The sequence below is a fragment of the Emydura macquarii genome, unplaced genomic scaffold (assembly GCF_026122565.2).
Source record: "Emydura macquarii macquarii isolate MOO-44397 ecotype Brisbane River unplaced genomic scaffold, CSIRO-AGI_Emac_v2 contig_306, whole genome shotgun sequence".
Taxonomy (NCBI): Eukaryota; Metazoa; Chordata; order Testudines; family Chelidae; genus Emydura; species Emydura macquarii.
Window position 1 is genome coordinate 1,236,024 of NW_027130443.1, and position 18,047 is coordinate 1,254,070.

An 18,047-nucleotide genomic window follows, 5' to 3' on the forward strand; every position below is an offset into this window, starting at 1 on the left:
GCTGGTTAGCCAGTTTGCGGCCCTGCAGCACAACGATCGGGTCGCCCTACACCGAGAGGCCAACCGCCCGCAGGACGGAGACCCCCCAGTGCAGGGCGAGCCGGCGCCGGATCCGGCCCGAGACACTCAGCAGCACGGGGGCCGGGGGGCCCGGTCAGCACACAGCTGTCGAAGGTGTGGTTGGGGGGGGGGGGGTCGCCGGAGAGGGTTCTGGGGGAAGGGAGGATGAGTTAGGGGGTGCCTTGGTTCACCGGCCCCTCCCTCATGGAACCCCTCTTCGCTGCCCCCAGGCCCATCACTCACCGCGGTTTTGCATAAGCGGACGCTGGCAGCTGGCAGCGGAGACACGGGGGGTGAGTGGGGGTGGTGGGGCTGGGGGGGCGCAAAGCGGGGGAACCGAGGCAGGGTGTCAAGGGTCAGCGCCGGGCTGGGTGGAGCCAGGCAGGGATCAGAGCTAGGAATAGGTCAGGAGGTCACACCCATGGGGCAGGGCCATGCCAGGACATAGTGGCAGCTGCCTGGGAAATCGACCTTCCTCTGGTCAAAGGTGGTGTAGACCGGGGGGTCGCCACCACTGATCTTTGACACCAACGGTCCCGGCGAATTGCCCGAGGGAGAAATTCCAGTCCAGCCCGGCAGCTCCGGGAATTAAAGTGTCACCTTTAATCCAGGGCATGAAACCTCCCGCACGCTGGCCAAGGAAAATCGGCACCGTGAGAGCCTCGGCGCCCGAGCGGGAGACCAGCGAGCCAGCGTGAAAAACGGGGCCTGCTTTTCCCCTCCACCCCCGTGGGAGCATCGTTGTGTGTGGGGCACAAAGCCCTGAAGAGTGAGATGGGCTGTATGGGCTGGGTCACGGCAGGACAGGGTGTGGCGATCATATTCCTGGACCCGTTAACAGCTACTTCTTAGAACCACCAATCCAAGGTGAGGGGCAGTTCTTGCTTGGTGCCCAGGAGCTGCTCCGAGGAGTGAAGATGGCTGAAGCTCTCAGTAACAGCGGCCATAAAGTAATTAAATTTCACATCCTTGTGGGGGGGGTGAAGGCACCAAGAAAGCCCTCCCCCCCACAGCAGGATATATCGTCAAATAAAGGGGAACTGACAGGAAAACTCGGCAGCAAGCGGAATGGAAATGAAAAGCAACCGTCTCAAGAGTGAAACGCCTGCAAACTGCAAGGAGGCGATTTAAAGCAACCGTGGTCGAGGCTCAAATTCAAGGGGTTCCCCCCCAATTTAAAAAAACGCAGGAAGAGGACCCCAAACAAAATCCCCACCAGGGCTAAAGAGCAGCCCATGAAGGGCAAACAGGCGTCTTGGCAAAACGGGAAGGCAAATCATAGGGAGGGAAAAAAAAAAAACCCGGAGCAGAAACGCTGGCAGGTGAAGGGTAAACAGCTCACTGGGGCGCAGGAAGGCTGGCAAATGATCGGCGGGGACGAGATGGGTGCTGGGGGCGGGAAGTGACACCAGATCTTTGCCCGCGTCTCCGTCACAAAGGTTCCCACACTTGCGCCGGGCTTTTCAGGGGCCAGCTCTGAGGAAGTGGCCCGGATCGAGTGGCCGGTAGAGGGGATTTGGGAACCAAGCGAGGCATTCAGCGGTACCAGGTGCCCTGGGATTGGATCGTGTCTCCTCCCGCCCTCCCCCCACGGCAGCCCAAAGCCGAGATGGCAGAATTAGCAGCTGCGTCACGCATCGCTTAACCCAGCCGCTGGGCCAGACCTCGGGGGGGGGGGGGTGTCTAATGTGACCCCCTGACCTCTGCTGTGCGCTGCCGCCCCCCCCCCAGCGGTGTGTCCGCCACAAACTGTATCGCCCCACCCAGAGCCAGGGAGAGAACCCAGGAATCCTGGCTCTCCCCCCGCTCTAACCACTAGATCCCACTCCCCGAGTCGGAGAGGGAACCCAGGCATCCTGGCTTCGAGGACCGTGAACTCACCAGACCAGGGCAGCCCCCCCCCCCCAGTGCCAGGAGAAGGCAGAGCCGGTCCCTGCCCCCCCACACCCCCAACCTGGACCCATGGACACCTTTATTGTGCAACTGCCTTTAATTACCCCCCTTCCCCCTGCCACCATTAGAGCTGCACCCTAAACAGGGCAGAGGGGGTGGGGCTGGGAGCCAGGACTCCTGGGTTCTCTCCCTGGCCCTGTGAGGGGAGTGGGAGTTAGTGGGGGCCGATCGACCAAACACTTGTATCCATCGTTTCCAGGGCTGTGATGGCAAACACACCCTTTCCAGCCAGCCAGGCCAGGGTCCCAGTGCTACTGGCCCCTGCCCCGCAGTCCTTCCACAGACCAAGGGCAGGAGGGGAAACTGAGGCATGTGGGAGGTGGGTGAGCAGATTGCCCAGTGGGGGGGGGGACCAAGCTGAATGGAGGACGCCAGGTGTCCCACGGGCCAACCCCACCGTTGCCCTTCTGCCCCGTGGGTTTGCCTGAGTCACAGACCAGCTGGGGGGAGAGAGAGAGCGTGTGCACCAGCTGGCCAGCTGTATGCCTGAAGGCGTGGGGGCGGTGTTTGTCGATGTGGCCTAGAGCTCCAGAAACGCAACTCTCGGGTCACCGGGGAGCCCCGGCTCGGTGATGCTGCCTAGCTCTGCTGAGAGCCTCGGCCAGTCGCTCGCAGAGGTGTGAACTGCTTTGGCTGTAACTAGCTGACCTCCAGCACTACTGGTCAGGAAGCCACCCAAGGAGGGGTTGTGTGATGGAGGGGGACGGGACAGCAAAGAACCCAACCCCCCCTTCCCCAGAGGCCAGGGAGCTGTCAAGGCCTGGGGTCCCTCGTGGGGCGGCCGTGGGTCAGATGCAGCCTTGGGAGGGAGCAGGCAGGGGATTGACGGGGGGGCAGGGAATGCATCAGCAAATGTCCAGGGAACCCCCAGCAGGAGATAAGGGCACGAGCCATGGCAAGGCAAACCTGTTCCACTCAGACCCAAAGGTCACAGCCACCCATGGGGCAGTAAATACAAACAACCCAGCACCTGGCAACACACCCCTCCCCACATCGGGGCCAGCGCCCCCTAGATGAGTCAGGCCCTGTGTCCCATTTCCTGCCCCCTTGAGCCAGCCATATCCTGGCCTGGGGCAGATTGGACGCTCTCTCCGGCTCTGGGAGGGAAGTGGGGGCTAGTGGTTACAGCGGGGGGGCTGGGAGCCAGGACGCCTGGGTTCCTTACGCAGATAGAAGGCATGCTGAAGATTTGACTGGTGCCCTTCTGGGACATTTATTGTGAGACATTCCCCAGCGCCCCAGACGTGCCCGGGAACACGAAACAAACGGATGAATTGGGGGTTGGACAGCTGGGGGGTGGCTCTGGGGTGGAGGGGTAGGACACAGCCAGTGACAGGCCGTGACTGGTGGGGGAGCAGGGGAAGAACTGGGGGTACTCGATTCTCCCTCTGAACGTCAGGGGGGCAACCCCGGCTCCGGGACTCCCCAGACTCTGACTGCAGCCCCCCTCCCTCTGACAGCACCCACGTGAATTGGGGACCCCGCCACCCCACTGCCCTCCTCTGTGCTTTGCTCTAGCCCATGTCTGTAATGGAGCGGGGGGTGTGGACGCTGGGAGCCAGGACGCCTGGGTTCTCTCCCTGGCTCTGGGAGGGGAGGGGGTAATAATGAAAGCACATAGGACAAGGATGGGGGGGGGACTTTTTCACATCTGGCCCCCCCCGCCAAAGGTGTTGTGAGCATGATGGTTCAAAACACAGCTGCATGAGTGGCAGGCCAGAGCTGGGGGGAGCTGACCGGGGGGTCAGACGCCAGGCCAGCGGGGGCGCTGGCTGCATCAGGGGCATTTCCGCTCCACACATTGCTTCCCGCCTTCCTCGTACTCCTGCTTGGAGATCCACATCTGCTGAAAGGTGCCCTGCAAAGAGAGACCGGGATAGAACCCAGGCGTCCGGGATCCCCTCCCCCCTGCCCACCTCCCTGCTCTAACCACTAGCCCCCACTCCCCTCCCAGCACCAGGAGAGAACCCAGACATCCAGGCTCCCAGCCCGTCCCCTGCCCACCCCCAGCTCTAACCACTAGCCCCCACTTCCCACCCAGTGCCAGGAGAGAACCCAAATGTCTGGGCTCCCAGTCCCCCCTGCTCTGACCACTAGGCTCCCCTCCCCTCCCAGCACCGGGGAGAGAACCCAGGTGTCCGGCCGCCCCGAGGTGGGGGGTCACTCACCAAGGAGGCCAGGATGGAGCCCCCAATCCAGGGGCTGAATCTCCGCTCCATGGTACTGTTGCTGGCGATGAGTTTGAGGCGCATGCTCTGGGGGGCAGAGAGGGGCAGAGCGTGGGCAGGGGACCCCCCGCTGGCCAGCCCCGGAGCCACGCATACCCAGGGACGTGCAGGCACACGCAGGTCAGCAGGGGGCAGTGCGGCTCACACAGACACACACACACATGCATAGACACACACTCACACTGACACACCCAGGCACACACACACACTCATGCGCAGACACACACACTCATGCGCAGACACACACATGCACAGACACACACACACTCCCACACAGACACACACATGCACAGACACACACAGGCACAGACACTCACACAGGCACACACATGCCCACACAGACACACACAGACGCACTGACATACGCACTGACACACTCACAGGGGGTGTTTTCTGCGACAACTCGCGGTTCAGCCGGTCAGTGAAGCCCTGCAGCAGCGTGTTGCCCCCAGTCACAATGACGCTGCCATAGAGACCCTGGGGGGTCAAGGGGAGACGGTTAGTGTTGGATCTCCCCCCACGGGCCCATGTACCCGGGCATCCGGCCTGCCACCCCGATCTCGCCCCACGGGCCCATCTACCCCGGCGTCCGGCCTGCCACCCCGATCTCGCCCCACGGGCCCATCTACCCCGGCGTCCAGCCTGCCACCCCGATCTCGCCCCACGGGCCCATCTACCCCGGCGTCCGGCCTGCCACCCCGATCTCGCCCCACGGGCCCATCTACCCCGGCGTCCCACCCCAATCTCCCCCCCGCCCATCTACCCCAGCATCCCACCCCCTACCCCAATCACCCCCTACGGGCCCATCCACCCTGGTGTCCCACCTCCCTGCCCCGATCCCCCTCCCACAGGGGCCCATCTACCCTGGCATCCCGCCCCATGTGGCTGCCCTTGCGGGGGTCTCTCGGGGTCTCTCGGGGTCTCTGGCCCGCAAGGCGACGCACCGGCCTGATGTCGATGTCACACATGCCGATGCTGGTGGTCACCACGTGCCCCACACCCAGCATGGTGTTACCAGACAGGCCCTGGAGGAGGGGACAGAGTTGGGGGGGAGGGCACTTAGTGGGGGGGCTCTTCTCCCTCCCTGCTGGCCCCTTCCCCCATCCCAGAAACTCATAGACTCCAAGGTCAGAAGGGACCCATACGATCCTCTCACACACCAGCCCCATGGCTCCCAGCTCCTCCCTGGAGAAGGTGCCCCCCGGGGGGGAAACTGAGGCAGGGAGTGATGAAAAGGTGGGGGTTCCGGGAACAGGGCCCAGTGGTTTGGAGCTGGGAGGCAGGACACCCGGGTTCTCTCCCCGGCTCCGGGAGGAGAGTGGGGGGCTAGTGGTGAGGGGGGGGCTGGGAGCCGCTCTGGTGGGGGGGCGGGGGGCACCCACCTTGACGTTGGAGGGGTCGAAGAGCCCCTCAGGGATGCGCAGCCGCTCGGCCCCATAGTCCGTGTTGTAGCCGTTGGGCATCTCGTAGTGCACCGTGGGCATCTGGGCCGCCACCCTGCAGGGGGGAGCGGGGGGGGGCACCACCCCGGCTCGGTCAGCGTGGGAGGGGTTTTCCCCCACTGCCCCTCCCCTTAGAGACACCCCACCATGAGTGCCCATCCCCCTCCCTCTGGCAAGGCCCATCCCCCCCTTCCTCCCCCCACAGCACCCCGGGCTCCCCCCCCCCCCACCCCTCGCACTCACTGTTCATCATAGGGCGAGTCCGAGACCTGCAGCACCGAAGCCTGGAAATCCTGGATCACCTCCTGCCGGGGGGGGGGGGGTGCGGGTCAGTGACCGGGGAGAGAACCCAGGCGTCCGGGCTCCCAGCCCCCACTTCTAACCCACCACGCCCCCCTCCCCTCCCAGAGCCGGGGAGAGAACCCAGGCGTCCGGGCAGCCCCCTTACGTTGCAGGTGTAGTTGTGCCAGGACTTGGAGACCAGGGGCAGCTTCTCCTTCTTCTTCCAGTTGGGGGGGCCCCCTCGCGCACGGGGTCCTGGGGGGGAGAAAGATGGGGGGGGGCCGCCGTGAGCCAGAGTTCCCGGCCCCCCCCCATCGCCCCTAAATCCCCTTTGTCCTCGGCCTCCCCTCCACCGCCCCCCCCCCCGGCACAGCCCCACATCTCCCGCGCCCCCCCCCCCGCACCTTGGCGGCGCTCATGTAGGGCGGGACGATGTCGATGTTCATCTCCTGGAAGAGCTCCCGGCACTGCATGGCGATGAAATCGCCGGCCAGCGGGGACTTCACGATGCCTGGAACCCGCCACGCAGCGGGAATGAACCCAGGCGTCCGGCTCCCGGCCCCGCCCCACCAGAGCCCCCTCCCTTCCCGAGCCGGGGCGAGAACTCAGGAGTCCTGACACCCAGCCCTCCTCCCAGAGACAGGGAGAGAACCCAGGAGTCCTGGCACTCAGTCCCCCCTGCTCTGATCACTAGACCCCACTCCCAGAGCTGGGGAGAGAACCCAGGAGTCCTGGCTCCCAGCCCCCCCCACCCGCTCTAACCACCGCTCCCCCCCTTTCCAGAGGCGGGGAGAGAACCCAGGTGTCCGGGCGGCGCGTACCTTGCTGCAGGATGTACCCGTCGTGCACCGGGATGGCCGTGGTGTGGGTCGCCCCACTGTCCAGCACCAGCCCCGTGCTGCGGCCGTTGGCAAATCTGGGCTCCGGGGGGGCGGGGGCGGGTCAAGGGGGTTAAGACGGCCACTGGGGCCTGCGGGACTCCCTGCCACCAGAGCGAGTGCCTGTGCCCCCCCCCCCGTGCCACATGGGCCAGGGCCCCCCTTTCTCCCTCCAGCCCGCCACCTCTTCCCTGTAGCCCCCCAGTCCCTGCCCAGCTCCTCTCCAGCCCCCTCCTAGCCCCCCACACCTCTCCCCTGCCCGCCAGACCTTCACCTCTCCCACCAGCCCCCCCTCCAGCCTCCCCGATCACCTGCCCCCCCTCCAGACCCCCAGATCCGTCACGACCCCCCTTGCAGCCCCCGACCCCCCCTCCAGCCCCCTACATCTCCTGTCCAACCCGCCAGTCCTGCAGCTTTCCACCAGCCCCCCCCCCACGATCGCCTGCCCCCCAACCTCCAGCCCTCCAGCCCGCTGCCCCCCAGGATACGCGGTGAGTACGGCGGTCTTGCAGAGGAAGAAGGCCGGGATGCCGTAGGTCTCGAACACCAGCTCGGTCAGCTTCTCCCGCTTGGCCCGGGTGTTCCACTGCGGGAGAGAGAGGGGCGGTGGGGCGCGGGGGGCTGGGGGGCCGGTGGGGGGCGTTAGGAAATGCCCTGCGGGGTGCGGGGGTGCGGGGTGCGGGGCACAGCCGAGGAGCACGGGGTGCAGGCCGGGATGGGGAGATGGGAGGTGCAGGGGGTGCCATGGTTTCGGGGTGCAGGGGGGACCTACCGGCGCCTCCGACATGAGCACGGGGTGCAGGCCCGGTTCCGACTTGACGTGTTTGCTGTAGGTGTGGTCCAGGATGGCCTGGAAACAATCCCAGTCCTCGACTGGGGGCCGGCGGTGGGGAGGACACGGGGGAGGGGAGGGAGAGACACAGAGAGTGAGGGGGGGTCAGTTAAGCTGGCACCAACCCACTGGCCGCCCCCAGCCCGCCTGCCCCATGCGGGGGTGCCCGTGGGTGGTGGAGTAGCCACGCCGGGAGGGGGGCGTGGCCGGGTCCGTGGCAGAGGGCGTGGCCGGCTCTGAGAAAGGGGGCGTGGCCATGTCCGTGGCGGGGGGCGTGGCCAGGCCCGTGCGCGGGGTCGTGGCCTGGTCTGTGTCTGTGGCAGGGGGCGTGGCCGGGTCCGTGGCAGAGGGCGTGGCCGGGTCTGAGAAAGAGGGCGTGGCCATGTCCTTGGCGGGGGGCGTGGCCAGGCCCGTGCGCGGGGTCGTGGCCTGGTATGTGTCTGTGGCAGGGGGCGTGGCCGGGTCCATGACAGGGGGCGTGGCCGGGCCCGTGGCAGGGGCAGGGCCGGGGGGGGGTCCCCTGGGGCCAGACACTCACTCATGCCGTTCTTGAGCGGCGACAGGACCTCGGTGTTCTCGCGCGGCACGTGCAGCGAGTTGGTGTCGATGTAATAAACCTTCCCCGGCTTCTTCTCCTTCTCCCCGTCCAGCTCCAGCGCCGCCTCCTCGGGGGCCAGCAGCCCCACCGTGGTGGGGAAATCCGCCTGCGACACGGGGGGGGGGGGTGAGCCTCGGGGCCAGTCCCCACCGCGGGGAGCCGGCTGCCCTCCGGCCCCAGGGCAGGGGATGTGCGGGGGAAAGGCGGGGGGGGGGGGGGGGCCTACGTACCTTGGGGCAATCTTCCCCGGCATAGCCGGCGCGGACGGAGAACGAGCCGATATCGAAGACGAGCGCCCCCACCTCATCTGGGACAGAGAGGCAGCGTGACGGTCAGCACCGACCACAGGTGCGGCCAGCTCTGGGGCAGGGTGGCCGGTTATACGGGGTCCCCTCGCCCGGCGCTGAGATGCAGCCACCTCTGGGGCAGGACAGCTGGTTATCCAGGGACCCCTCGCCCAGCACTAATATGCGGCCACCTCTGGGCTGGGGGCGCCTGGTTATCCAGGAACCCCTCGCCCAGTGCTGAGATGCGGCCACCTCTGGGAAGGGCCACGGCCCGTGTTCAAGGACCACCCAGCAATGGTGGGAGGAGGGGTCTGGGCAGGGAAGAGCTTCCCAGATCAAACTGAATGCACCCAGGCAGGGAACGTGCCCGGACGTCGGGGTTCACGTGGCGAGTCCTGGGGCCAGTCCTAAGCACCAGGGGCGGGCGCCCCTCCCAGGGAGACCCTCCCGGCCCCTTGCAGCCCGGCGCCCCCTGGGAGCCGCATGCCGATGGTGCGATTCATGCCTAGATAGACTAGGGAGGCCCCCTTACCTCCTCCATAGACCCCCCCACTCATCCTGGCTCCGGCACCCCTTGCCCCCGTGCAGATCCTGGGGGGGATTCAGCACCCAGGCAGCTGGACAGCGACCATGGGGGGGCGATGGAGACAGAGGTGCAATGGTGGGGGGAGCTTTCATGCCAGCCAATCACAGGCTGCACCCCCCCTCTCCAGGCCGCCCCGGATTGGCCAATAGCACAGACAATAAGTGACAATCTGGGGCTCTCTTAAAGGAGCCGGGGCGGACTCGTATTAGTGTCGGGGGAGGAATATTTATTTTGGGGGGGAAGCTCAGGCAGTTTCCCCCCACGCCACGGTTTCACCCTTCTCCTCTCGGAGCCGGGGAAAGAACCCAGGAGTCCTGGCTGCCATTCCCCCTCCCTCTACGCACCCCTCTATCCATCCCTCACCACCCCTCTGTCCACCCATCCCCTCACGCCCCCTGTCCATCCAGCCTACCCCCGCACGAGCTATCGAGCCCCCCATCCTACATTCCCCTATACGGGGGCCGAGCCCGAACTCAGCAGGGGGAACCAGGACACCTGGGTTCTCTCCCCGGCTCTGGGAGGGGAGAGGGTGTGTGGTGGGTTAGAGCAGGGGGGGCTGGGAGCCAGGACTCCTGGTTTCTCTCGGGGTCGGTCCCTATTCTTTGCCTCAGCCCCGTTGACGGGGGGTGTGTGACATCGTCCAGGAAAAGGACCCCCCACCCCGCTCCCTTGGTAGCAGCAGCACCTGGTGATGGATGGACAGGGGAGGGGTCCCCCACTCCTTCCCCCCCGCCCCAGCACCCAGGATTGGCTGCCATCCGCGCACGCCAAATCCCGGCTGACGCTCCGTCCCTCCGCCCGACCCACGCCCTGCCTGCCCCAGCGCTCAGGGATTAATCCTTCCTGCTGGGGCGGGGAGGGGGGCGTCTCCCGCATCGGCCGGACCAGCCGCATCGCCCCCAGCATCCCAGTGTGTGTGTGGGAGGGACAGCGCCAGGTAACCCTCCCCGCTCCGCTGGGTCGTGAGATGCGTGATGGGGGCAGGCGGGAGGGGGGGCTGGGAACCAGGATGCCTGGGTTTTTTCCCTGGTTGTGGGAGGGGAGTGGGGTCTAGTGGTTAGAGCGGGAGGGGGGGGGGTGCTGGGAGCCAGGACTCCTGGGTTCTCTTCCCGGCTGGGGGAGGGGCTGGGGCTTTCCAGGCAGACAGTGAAAAGTTGATCAGTGAGACCTGCCCCGTGCTGAGCCCAGCCTGGCCAAGGAGGGTGTGTGGCTGGGGCGTTCCCCATTTGAACAGGGACTTGGTACAGCCCAGCCTTTGTAGCTGGTGCAGTCTCCCCGTCTCCTCCTTCGCAGTTGGTACGACCCACTGTAAGGATTGGTATCTCCCATCCTTATCCCCCGCCGCCCTTTCAGGGGTTGATATCACTCTGCCCACCCCCGGAAGTGAGTTGGTATCTCCCATCCATACCCCCCTTTTTGGCGTTGGTCTCCTCCTGCCCCTCCAGAAGTGAGTTGGTATCTCCCGTCTGTACTGCCCCGCCTCCGGAAGATGATCTCTTACTTCTCCTCCCAGGAAAGGCGTTGGTATCTCCCATCCGTACGTCATTTCCCCCCCCAAATCTGGGAGATAGTTCTTCCCTGCACCCCAGCAATGAGGTGGTATCTCCCGTTCTCTGGGAGATGGTCTCACCCTCCGCCATCTCTCCCTTCTATACCCCGCTTTTGGGAGTTGGCCTCGCCCTGACACCCCCCGCCAGTGAGTTGGTATCTCCCTTCCCATCTCCCCTAGAATGGAGATGGTTTCATTCTTCGCCCACGCAATTAGTTGAGTTGGTAGCTCCCACCCCCCGCTACCCCTGCACTTGGTCTGCGCCGGGCTCTGGGCGCGGCCGCCGGCCACCGCATCACCCCGGTGCTGGCGGGGGAGGAGAAGGGAGGGGGCCGGATCCCTCCGCCGCTGAGTCCCGGCCGGCCGCGCGCAGGGGAGCGAGGCGGCGGCGGCGCGCGAGGGGGGGCCGGATCCTTCCGCCCAGGGGAGCAGCCGCGGAAACGAGTCCCTTGCCCCGCCCAGAACGAGGCTGCGCCAGGTACCCGGGGAGCTCCCCCCGCCCAGCCCCTCCTCTCGAGTCCGGGGGGTCCCGGACGCCTGGGTCCCTTGGCGAGCCCCGGGTGCGGCCCCCCCCTCTCCCAGCCCTAGAGGGGACCCAGGCGTCCGGGGGGGAGGGGCCGCAGGGACCCCCCCCCCCGGCCGCGAGATGAATCTGGCGGGGGCGGGTTGGGAGCCCGGACGCCTGGGTTCTCTCGGGCCGGGCCACGGCGCCCGAACAGGAAGTCGCCACCAGCGACACCCGGGGGGGGGCAGCGGGCGGGCGGGGAACCCAGGCGTCCGGGCTCCCAACCCCCCCCCCCCCCCGCTCCATCCCAAACCTGCTCCCAGGCTCCCATCCCGTTGCCTTGGCAACCATCAGTGGCGGGGGGAGGGGGCCCAGCTGGTCCCATCACCCCGGCAACGGGTTATTTTCCTCCCGCCACCCCCGGGGGTGGGGACAAAGTGGGAGGGAGGGGGGACGGAGACCCCCCCTCCCCTCCAACGCCGGAGCCCCTCCCCCCACTCGACTGGTGGGAGAATGGAAAAAGGAACATGGCAGCCAGGATGCCTGGGTCCCCTGCCCAGGTGTGCCATGGATTTGGGGGTCTCCGCTAACCCCTCTACCCCCCCACGCAGGTTCCTGGCCAGCTGAGCCGAGCCGCGGCCCCGGAGCCGCCCCCCCACCGCAGCCATGAGCGAGCTGGAGCAGCTACGCCAGGAGGCAGAGCAGCTGCGCAACCAGATCCGGGTGAGCCCCCCCCAGTGCGGAACCCAGGAGTCCTGGCTGCCCCCTGCCCCGCGGCGTTGGTGGGATGCAGCTCCCCCAGCAGGGCCTTGGGGCAGAGCGCCTCCTGCTGGCTGCACAACTCCTCCCAGCCAGGAAAGGGGGGCAGAGGGGTGCACAGGCGAAGGGGGGGCTGGGAGCCAGGACGCCTGGGTTCTCTCCCCAGCTCTGGGGGAGGCCTGGTGGGTCGGGGGGGGTTCAGATTCTAACCCGCTGTCTCCCCCCAGGACGCGAGGAAGGCATGTGGCGATTCCACCCTGAGCCAGGTGAGTGATGCAGGGCTGGGATCCTCCTCACCTGCCCCCCAGCCTGCACGCCCCATCCCCCTTTCCCCCCGGCTGGGCCGCCCCTTCACTTCTCCAAACCCTCCACCCAGATCACAGCCGGGATGGACCCCGTGGGACGCATCCAGATGCGGACGAGACGCACCTTGAGAGGCCACCTGGCGAAAATCTACGCCATGCACTGGGGCACCGACTCCCGGTGAGAGCTGAGTGGGTGAGCCGGGGCCCCACACCCGGCACGGAAATGCAGCTACCTCTGGGGCAGGGTAGCTGGTTATACAGGGACCCCTCACCTGGCACTGAGATGTAGCTACTTCAGGGGGGAGGGGGTCACAGCTGGGCAGATGCAGGAGGATGTTTTATCCCATTGGACCCGGGGCAGTTTTGATTTTGATTGGCCGGGACTCCTGGGTTCCCACCCCAATTACTGGGTGGACCCCTCCCCCCCCATCAGTGGAGTCTTGTAAATTAGAAGCACGTGGGTTGGTATCAGCTCAGTGGGGCAGCCCCCTGGCCGGGGCTGGGGGTAGGATGTGCCCCCCAGGCCAGCCATGCTCACACGGTCTCCGCCCCCCAGGCTGCTGGTCAGCGCCTCGCAGGATGGGAAACTCATCATCTGGGACAGTTACACCACGAATAAGGTGAGGGGAGGCAGTCAGGATGCCGGGGTGATGGGCCTGGGACAGGTTGGGCGGGCACGTGAGATGCTGGAGTCAATGGGCCTGGGGCGGGTGGGATGCCAAGGGTGATGGGGGTGGGGGGGCAGCCCTGATACCAGGGCAATAGGCCTGGGGCGAGGCGGTGGGGGCAGTGGACCTGGGGTGATGGGGGGCAGGCCTGAAGCCAGGGCGATGGGCTCAGGGCAGGGTGGTGAGGGCTGGGGGGACGCCGGGGTTGATGAGCCCGGGGTGGAGCAGTGTGGGCAGGCCTGATACCAGGGCAATGGGCCCACGCGTCCCCCCATCCCCCGCAGGTCCACGCCATCCCCCTGCGCTCGTCCTGGGTCATGACCTGCGCCTACGCCCCGTCCGGGAACTACGTGGCCTGCGGTGGCCTGGACAATATCTGCTCCATCTATAGCGTGAAAACCCGTGAGGGCAACGTGCGCGTCAGCCGGGAGCTGCCGGGCCACACGGGTGAGCGCCCTGACCTTTACTGCCGCCTCGGGGTGGGGACAGGCGTCTGGTGGCTGCAGCGGGGGGGCTGGGAGCCCGGACACCTGGCTTCTCTCTCTGCCCTGTGCCCCCCACCCGCTGCCACTGACCAGCTTCTTGCCGGGCCCCCTCCCAGGTTACCTGTCCTGCTGCCGCTTCCTGGACGACAACCAGATCATCACCAGCTCCGGCGACACCACCTGGTGAGTGGCCCCTCCGCTCCCCCTCCAGCTCCGCGGGCGTGGGGGTGCCGGGAGCTGTGGGGGTGGGGCAGAGGGCAGGGGTGGTGGGGGGCGGGGCATGGGGCTGGCGGTGGGGGTCCCAGCCTCTCCCCTGCCACCCCCCCCAGCGCACTGTGGGACATCGAGACGGGGCAGCAGACGACGACGTTCGCAGGGCACAGCGGGGACGTGATGAGCCTCTCGCTGGCGCCCGACGCCCGCAGCTTCGTCTCCGGCGCCTGCGACGCCTCCATCAAGCTGTGGGACGTGCGGGATAGCATGTGCCGGCAGACCTTCACCGGGCACGAGTCGGACATCAACGCCGTGTGTGTGAGTGCTCCCGACCCCCCTCAACCCCCCCATAGCGCTCCCGATCTCCCTTGGCCTCCCCATAGCGCCAGGAGCACCCCCCCCCACACACACAGACCTTCACTGGGCATGAGTCCGACATCAATGCCGTGTGTGTGAGTAGCCCCCCCCGGGGCTCCTGGCCCGGCTCTGGCAGTGGGGTCAGGCAGGGGAGCCCAGACACCTGGGTTCTCTGCCCGGTTCTGGGAGCGGCGTAGGGCCAGGTGGGACAGAGCGGGCAGCCCGGATGCCTGGGTTCCCTAACGCCTCCGCCCCCCCCAGTTCTTCCCCAATGGGAACGCCTTCACCACGGGCTCGGACGACGCCACCTGCCGGCTCTTCGACCTGCGGGCGGACCAGGAACTGATGCTCTACTCGCACGACAACATCATCTGCGGCATCACCTCCGTGGCCTCCTCCCGTAGCGGCCGCCTGCTGCTGGCCGGCTACGATGACTTCAACTGCAACGTCTGGGACGCCATGAAGGGCGACCGCGCAGGTCAGCCTGAGCTGGACGCCGGGGTTCTCTGCCTGGGGCGGGGGCAGGGTTTTGAGGGGAGTGGGGAGCCCCGATGCCTGGGTTCTTTGCCGGGGGTGTGATTTCGAGGGAGGCAGGGAGCCCAGACGCCTGGGTTCTCTCCCGCCCACTCTCACTCCCTCTCCTCCCGCAGGGGTCCTGGCCGGCCACGACAACCGGGTGAGCTGCCTGGGGGTGACGGAGGACGGCATGGCTGTGGCCACTGGCTCCTGGGACAGCTTCCTGAAAATCTGGAACTAGCGCCCTGCCCGCTGCACACACCCCTGTGGCCGGGGGCGTGGCTACCACTAGCCCCACCCACAACAGGGAGGGGGTGTGGCTTGAGCCCTGCTTTGGCCCCTCCTCCTTTCATTTTTGCCCCATCCCTTTTCTTTTTCTTTTCCTGATTACAAAGGAAAAATAGCCTGTGAAGGGGTAGGGGCCCGTGTCCCGCAGTGACCTTTGATGTGGGGGTAGGGCATGAGGTGATTGACAGCTGGGGCGGCCTTCTCTCTGTTAGAGGCCAGAGAAGGGGGGGTTTATACCCCAGTTCTGCCCCCTGCCCCTCCCCCTTGTTCCTAAAGCTCTCCTGGAGGTGGGGTGGCTGATCTGCCCTTCCCCTAAGCCATGGCCCCTCCCTCAGCTGGAGGGTAGAGGCTCAGTGGGTGGGATGCCCCGGGTTCCCACCCCCCTCCCCCACCCAGAGCCTGCTGGGGGAAGAGCAGCCTGGGGGGGGGTTCAATGGGGTCACAGCAGGGTCGATGGGCCCCTGGCTCTGAGGATGGGGGTGGGCCTCCAGTCCTGCCCCCTCCCTCCCAATCCCTGGAGCATCCCTCCCCCTCAACCATGGGGGCTCACCCCATTCAGCGGGGGGGGGGGCTGTTTCTGCCCGCGGGGGTTTGTAGCTGGCTCCTGGCACCGTGTTAAACTGTAAACGACCAAAACTGATACCGGCCTCTGTCGTTACTGTGTGGGGGTTGGGAGCCAGGACGCCTGGGTTCTCTCCTGGCTCTGGGGGGGGATGGGAGCCAGGACTCCTGGGTTCCCTCCCTGGCGGGGGTGGGGGGTGGGCAAAGCCATCCTTGGCTTTAGAGGGCTCCTATTCCCCCCCCCCTCGTAGAGTAGGGGAAGGTGATGCCCCCAACCCCCCTTTCAAAATTCTGGTGCCTTGCTGTGGGAGGGGACTCTCCCCCTCTGGGCTGATCCCTGTTGGGGGGTCCTGCCCCCCTTCTCCACATCCCAGCCTGTCAGATCATAGGGAGCCTCACCCCAGGTGTCACCGACCCATGTCTTGCTATGGGGGGGGGGGGCAGGAAAAACCCCTCCTGCAGCCCAGAGAGGCTTGTCCCAGCCCGGGGGGGGCCCCAGACACAGTCCCCTTGCCCTGTGTGGGGCAGGTCGCCAGCCCTCCCCTCCCCCCCGTCCAGTCCCTCCCCTGCCACAAAAGCACATTGAAAGAGAGGAAAGGAGTGGGCTGCCCCTTGTGCCACCCCCCCACCCCCCAATGCTTGGTGTGCCTGGGAGCGGGCGGGGGTGGGGGGTCACATGCGCCAGTGACAAACACTTGGTCATGCTCCAGCAGAACCAGAGGGGAGAGAACCCCTGTCTCAGAAAGGTGGGGGGGTCCACCTTGCTCCTATCAGTACTGATTTCACAAATATCCCACCCCCTTTACACTTTGGGGGGCCTGCCCCAAGCCAAGCCACTTTCAAAACATTCCCATGTAGAAAATCCCCAACTCCCAAAGTTCCCCCGCTGAGACCCCCCCCACCCCAACCAGGCACTGCCATCAAAGGTTCCCACGCCCCTGTGCCTTTTGTGTGTGGGGGGGTTAAATAGCCCCCCCAATGCCTGGCAGCAGCTCCAGGCCATTGGGGTGAGAGCCCCGGTGGGCCAAGGGCCTGCGGGGGAGGGACGACAAAGAGACGGGCCCTTGTTGGGGGACAGGAAATAGCTACAAAATTTAATTCCACGCGGGCGACACACACACACACAAACAGGGTTTGCTTCCCCCCCCCCCGCCCCCGCCCGCTTGACCCCACCAGGCAGCTTCCGAAACACCCCAGGGTCTGATGGGAGCCAGGCCCAGCCAGGCAGGCCTGAGTCCGGCCAGGGCAAAGACATTCCCCCTGGCGCTGGGGCAGGAGGGGTCCTCGGCTGCACACTGGCGCTGTCCGAGCTGGGAGCACGGCCCAGCGGCCCCTGGAAAGCGGCTGAGTTTAGTTCGTTATTGCTCGATAGAAAAAAATAAACCTTAGGGCTGGGCTGGCGGGAGGAGCTAATACTGCGCCCACAGCCCCACTGCAGCAGGGGGACACCGGGGCATTTTCCCTTTTCTTTAAAAAACAAAACAAAAACCAAACACATGGAGATAAGGCAAATGTTGCAGGAATCAAGAGAAACATCACGGCCGGCGACCAGGTGGTTTCCACACAGCCGGGAAAACGCCCCCTGCGGGCATGAATTCGGTGTCTGAACTGTCCTGCGAGGGCCGCCCGTGTTCTCCAGCATGGTCTAGGGGAGACTGTTGCTTCCCTCACCCTGCAGAGTCAGATTGCGCCCACGCCAGGTGGGGGGGTGATCGCTCAGGGACTTGCTTGTAAACTTCACCCCCGCTGGCTAACGGTTCCTGGGCGGGGGGCTTGCAGCCATCTCTACGGTAAACCAGGGGTGCAGGGGAGAAGCAAACGCGAGCCACAGCCCTTGGCGAGAAGGTAGGAGAGCAGCGAATTTCCAAATACATTCTTGTGGCAAATTCAACACAGACATCAGTGCGGGCACCACCCGCGGGGAGAGTTGGCAGCTGGGCAATGGCGCTCCTTGATGACCCCCCCGAGACCAGTCCATGGGGGGGGGGCTGTCTTCCAAGCAGACGTGAGGGGTGGGGGCCAGCGCAGGATTGAGGTTGGTCGGCTGCGGTACAGCCTGAAGCACAGTCACTGGCTCTACCATGGCGCGCCACCCAGGAGCCCAGCACTTGCCTCGCTGGATTGTCCCAAGGGGGCTCCCCGGCCTGAAGCTGGACGAGGCACCGGCCCCGCACCTGGGCAGATTCATCACCCGCCTGGGGCCAGAAAGCGCTGCGGGATTTGGGGAGGAGGGGGGGGATACATTGGGGTGGGGTTAAATCCTTCACCGGCCTATTGCCTGCTGACCGTGCAGGGCAGTTAAAGGCCAATACTGACTGATGGCAGGGGAGGGGAGGAAGAGAAAAACCAGATCAGGTCATGTCTGAGTCCTGTGTCCTTTGATCCATTGACCGGGCAAAGGGGGAGAGTTTTGGGGGTGGGGGTGAAGGAGGGGTGATCTCCCCACCCCTGCTAACACAGTAACCATGGAACCTCAGAGTATTTGTTGTAGGGCCTAGCAAAACCAAAGAGGTCCCTGAAACAAACCAAAAGGGGGGGGGGGGGGGAACCAACCTTCCACATGGAGCTCCAAAATAAAACCCCCCAAACAAGCATCTTTGCCATTTGGTCGATTGACAGTTCATAACGCCCCCCCACCCCCCTACAAAACAAACGGAAACCCAACAGGTTTGGTTTAAACCTGCAAAGCTGAACT

At 65.8% G+C, this 18,047-nt stretch overlaps 2 protein-coding genes across 2 annotated transcripts; one reads left to right on the plus strand and one right to left on the minus strand.

Moving 5' to 3' along the window:
- Positions 1–2,531: 2,531 nt before the first annotated feature.
- ACTL6B (actin like 6B) lies at positions 2,532–9,210 on the minus strand. The gene is given in 15 exon segments (XM_067556182.1): positions 2,532–3,871; positions 4,182–4,268; positions 4,623–4,718; positions 5,186–5,266; positions 5,624–5,738; positions 5,927–5,988; positions 6,132–6,196; positions 6,199–6,220; positions 6,370–6,476; positions 6,787–6,881; positions 7,332–7,429; positions 7,616–7,716; positions 8,214–8,379; positions 8,504–8,580; positions 9,093–9,210. Coding segments are annotated over 15 exon segments (1,278 nt in total). The 5' UTR covers positions 9,118–9,210; the 3' UTR covers positions 2,532–3,790.
- Positions 9,211–10,940: 1,730 nt separating this feature from the next.
- GNB2 (G protein subunit beta 2) lies at positions 10,941–14,960 on the plus strand. Its single transcript, XM_067556217.1, has 10 exons — positions 10,941–11,173; positions 11,812–11,923; positions 12,187–12,225; positions 12,336–12,442; positions 12,821–12,884; positions 13,217–13,379; positions 13,534–13,600; positions 13,747–13,948; positions 14,249–14,465; positions 14,638–14,960. The coding sequence occupies exons 2-10, from the start codon at positions 11,867–11,869 to the stop codon at positions 14,742–14,744; spliced, it is 1,023 nt and encodes a 340-aa protein (XP_067412318.1). The 5' UTR covers positions 10,941–11,173; positions 11,812–11,866; the 3' UTR covers positions 14,745–14,960.
- The last annotated feature ends 3,087 nt before the right edge of the window (positions 14,961–18,047 follow it).